At 46.5% G+C, this 4,295-nt stretch overlaps 1 protein-coding gene across 1 annotated transcript in view; it reads left to right on the forward strand.

The window, feature by feature from the left end:
• LOC103477535 (perilipin-2-like) overlaps positions 1–4,267 on the forward strand; it is an 11,853-nt gene extending 7,586 nt beyond the window's left edge. Inside the window, exon 6 of the mRNA XM_017309316.1 lies at positions 3,968–4,267. Within this exon, the coding sequence (XP_017164805.1) occupies positions 3,968–4,267 (300 nt within the window). The remainder of the gene's footprint in view (positions 1–3,967) is intronic.
• The last annotated feature ends 28 nt before the right edge of the window (positions 4,268–4,295 follow it).

The following is a 4,295-nucleotide window of genomic DNA, read 5'->3' on the forward strand; positions in this document are numbered from 1 at the left end:
CTGATCCTCCTGATCCTTCTGATCCTGATCCTTCTGATCCTCCTGATCCTGATCCTTCTGATCGTTCTGATCCTCCTGATCCTTCTGATCCTGATCCTTCTGATCCTTTTGATCCTCCTGATCCTTCTGATTGTTCTTATCCTGATCCTCCTGATCCTGATCCTTCTGATCCTGATCCTACTGATCGTTCTGATGCTGATCCTTCTGATCCTGATTGATTCTGATCGTTCTTATCGTTCTGATCGTTCCAACCTGAGCTGCATGAAAAGTTGGTGGGAAAAAATGAAATTCTTTGGCCTTTTTTCAGAATCAAAACCTTTCAAATAATTAAGCTGATATTCCTGAATAAACATAGATCAACCAAAAAAAAGTTTCAAAATAATAAAAAACAAACAAAAACGTAACAAACTTCAGCAGAATAATGTGAATAAATCCCGTTTTTCATCCGAAGCTTCTTTAATATTTAATTGTGTTTTGCATTGGACTTTTATCAATTGATTATTGATAAAACACACCTGGAATTATTTGAAATTATGAAGCTATAGTTCAGGTGTTTGGGAATAAATATGGATTATTGTAATCTTTGATGGAAAACCAGTAAATCCAGCTCTGCTGATTATTTCAGAAAGTTTTGCTCCAAAAACCAATTTGTCCAAATAATTTAGAAACATGAAGACGATGCACTTTTCCAAACATTTTAGTTGTTTTATAGCAAAAATGTTTTCAGATTTTTTTTATTCAAAGAGAAAAAAACCCTAAAAATATTGCATCATTCCCCCAAAAGTTCTGCAGAAATGTCTAAACGCCTGGATTTAAAGTGATAAAACGTGTTTTCTTACAGGCCAGAGGATCCTGATGGGTTTTATTTTTGAACTCAGATGACTATCAGCTGCTCATTTTTCCACGTAGCGCCGCGTTCAGACGGCGCCTGCAGGCACAGCAGCCGGGTCCGATAACGGGCCTGGCGGTGCCCTGCTCTGCCTACGTGCCGCTCGCAGCGTCCGAGCCGATCTCTGCGATAACGGCCGGCAGGAAGCTGGCGCTGCGGCCCGCTGGGACGGCACACGCTGCTGCTTTACATGAGACGGGTCAGCAGACAGATGTCGAGTCTGGATCTGTTCCCATGCTGCAGCGAAAACCCAACATGTTCTGGTTCTGTCCCAGAAAGATTCTCCATAAGGTCCAAATCAGCCAGAACTGGAACCGTCTTCTGTTTCTGCTTTGTTCCATCCATCTACTTACACTTTACTTGAGTAACTGTTTTGAAAAGAACTTCTAGGAGTGTTTTTACTACGTGATATTCTGGGTCTCCTTGGGTCCAGAGAGTATTTTGAAGGTACTTTGCGTGTACAGTACAGGCCCAGCTCTACGGCACCATCAGCTACTTTAGTAATCGGGCTTTTCTTCAGCGCGAACAGCACAAGCAGCAGTGGGCTGAGCACTCATCCCTGAGGTGTCCCGAGGCTCGCCAAACGTTTTTCTATTGATGAATGAGAGACGAGGCGTTCAGGCCAAACGGGAAGCATTCAGAAACGGGAGTCTTTGGGTTCATTCACTCCAGCGCTGTTCAGTCCGGTTTAATCCATCTCCAGTCCGTCTGTCTAGTCAAAGTCCGGTTCGGTCGGTGAGGTGTGAATGCTTATCGACCTCTGACCTCTGGTTCTCCAAACCTCGGTCTGGGTTCAGTTTGAATGTGAACGCCAAGCAAACCGGAAACCGCTCCAAAAGCAGGAAGTGAACTACAGCGCAGGGCATTCTGGGTAAATGCAGCCAAAGCTAACATGTTAGCCTAGCGCTAGCAGCAGAAATGGCTCCTGGTCTTTAGCCTAAAGAGAAATCCTCCAACTGCAGCACATTGCATTCTGGGTAAATCCAACCAAAGCTAACCTGTTAGCCTAGCGCTAGCAGCAGAAATGGCTCCTGGTCTTTAGCCTAAAGAGAAATCCTCCAACCGCTAAAATCTCCATCTTGTTTCCATTTGGTGAAGAAGGAAGTTGCTCTCAGTGTCTTCAGAGGTTTCTGTGTCGTTTCCTTCAGTGGTTCTTGGTGCAGCGCCCCCACAGGCCAGGAGGGGATCTACCAGGTGAGAAAACGGCCTTGACGGTCCAGATGAGTGGGTTTATTTGCAAACGGGAACCAGAGTGAGGAATAAAGACACAGAGCCGGTTTCCCTCTGCAGGTGAAAACAGAGACGCCCTGAAATCATGTGACTCCAGCCTGGAGACCCGGTTTGAGCCGATCCTGCGGGTTCGTTTAAAGTCGAGAGTTTCCAACAGCCTGTTAGTCAGCTGCTCGGACACAGCAGTTAGAAAAGAAACGACTCTTTCATTTTATTTCCTTCGCTCTCGCATCAAACGGCACAATAAAAGAAAATCAGCCGGTTATCAGCTGGATGTCAGAAAAACACCACATGATGGATCAAACCGGTTCCTCCTGCCGTGAACATCAGCTTCATCAGCGACGGCGCTGGTCCTGTAGGTGGTTCTGGTTTGGCTCCGGGTCGACCCGGTTAGCAGAGCATTGTTCTGCTCACGTTTCTGTAGAGGAAGAACAGCAGGACGCCGCTCCGCTAACAAAGACCAATCGCCACGGCAACATGGTGCTGCAGCTCTTTTTTTCGTCACGTGGCGGTCCGATTGTGTGTCAGCAAGTCAGAGGTCCCGGTCCCGGTCCCGGTCCGCTGCCTCGCTGCGACCCAAATACCCGAGGAAGGCCCGGGAGTGTCCCAGAACCGACCCGACGACCAACAGAGAAAACCTCCAGCTCCAAAAGCCCGTGTGACCCGGCAGAACCTCCTGCTGTCTGGTTCCGTCCATCGTGTCCACTCTGCTCTCCTCTGTCCAGAAGACATCGTCCCACCTGGATGTCCACATTGCTAACCTCAGTCTGGCGGCCATCTTGTTTGTAGAGAACCAAGCAGCCATACTGGATGAGCCTCATGACCTTTGACCTTCTATCTGAGGCTCTTTCTGAACCTGCTGAGGTGTTTTCCTCTCTGAAGGATGTTGGACTGCAGGTGGTGTGGAGGTGACCTTTGACCCTTCCCATTCCACTCTGGCTCTGTTAATCAGAGGACTTGTACATTTAGTTTTTTTGTGTGACCCTCAGAGCTGAGTGGGGTTAATATTTCCCATCATGCTTCATGTCAGGAGCGTTCCTGGGTCTTTGTGACAGAAGGAAGCCATTGTTGTCCCCGTCCCTCCTGCGGAGCGGCGTCCTCTGCTGTCCTCACGTGTCGGGATCCGCTGCCAGCTGGGACTTGGTTCCGGTCCAGGTCTTCTCCTCCCGTGCCTCCTGGGAAGCTGGCATCGGGTCAGAACCGCACGGGTCATCAGAATAAGCACTTACAGCTGATCCAGATAGCTGACGGGTCCGATGAATCCAATCAGAGCTCAGCTTTGTGTTTTCTGGCACGAAAACATGAAGAACGTTTTTCCTTTCGCACGTAAACTCACAACACAAAACAAAGTCTTTAGCTTGAAGCTAAATATTTAGCTTCAAACTAAGTATTTGGTTTGTTATCTGATATTTAGTTTGAAGCTGTGGCATTTATAAATGAATAATGTTATAAAAATATGACTTTGAAAAATGAAGCCCGTTTTTCTTTTATGACTAAATAACTAAATTGTTGTCGTTAATTTTTGACTCTCACTTTACAAATGGATCCCATTGTTTACAACTCTCTTAGTTTCAGGATCAATAAAATAATAAAAGCTTCATTATATCAAATTTTTAATCCAAGTATAATTGTTTTCATTTTTAGTAAACTCAACTTTTCATAAATCATCAATCTGTTCAACCTTTTCAGCTAGTTTTGTTTTTAATTATTACCAAATAAGTTTTAAAAAATGATTTTTTTGTTCCTTTAAAGGTTTTTATTTAACTAAACTACATTTCCCAAAATGCATTTTGGCATCTATCAGGACAGAAAGCAGCCTGAATCATCTAACTTGTCTGGTCCCTGCAGGTGGGTCTGACTCGGGTCCTGGAGTTAACAGGTGAGCTGCTGCAGTACTTCCAGAGCCTCCTGGTGGCGCTGTTGTTCCGCGCAGAGAGTCTGAGAGAGGCCACACTGAGGGAGCTGGTGGAGCGGGCGGCCATGTTGGCCGAGCTGAGCCCAATTCGACAGGTCCGAGAACTGCCAGTTCACATCCAGCAGCTGCTCCACGACCTGCAGCAGCTCTCCAAGATCCTGCTGCAGGTCGTGATCAACACCACGCCGCTCTACAGCATGGTACGCCTGACACACACCTGGAAACACACCTGACACACCAACACACACCTGGAAACACACC

The sequence above is a fragment of the Poecilia reticulata genome, linkage group LG16 (genome assembly GCF_000633615.1).
Source record: "Poecilia reticulata strain Guanapo linkage group LG16, Guppy_female_1.0+MT, whole genome shotgun sequence".
Lineage (NCBI taxonomy): Eukaryota > Metazoa > Chordata > Actinopteri > Cyprinodontiformes > Poeciliidae > Poecilia > Poecilia reticulata.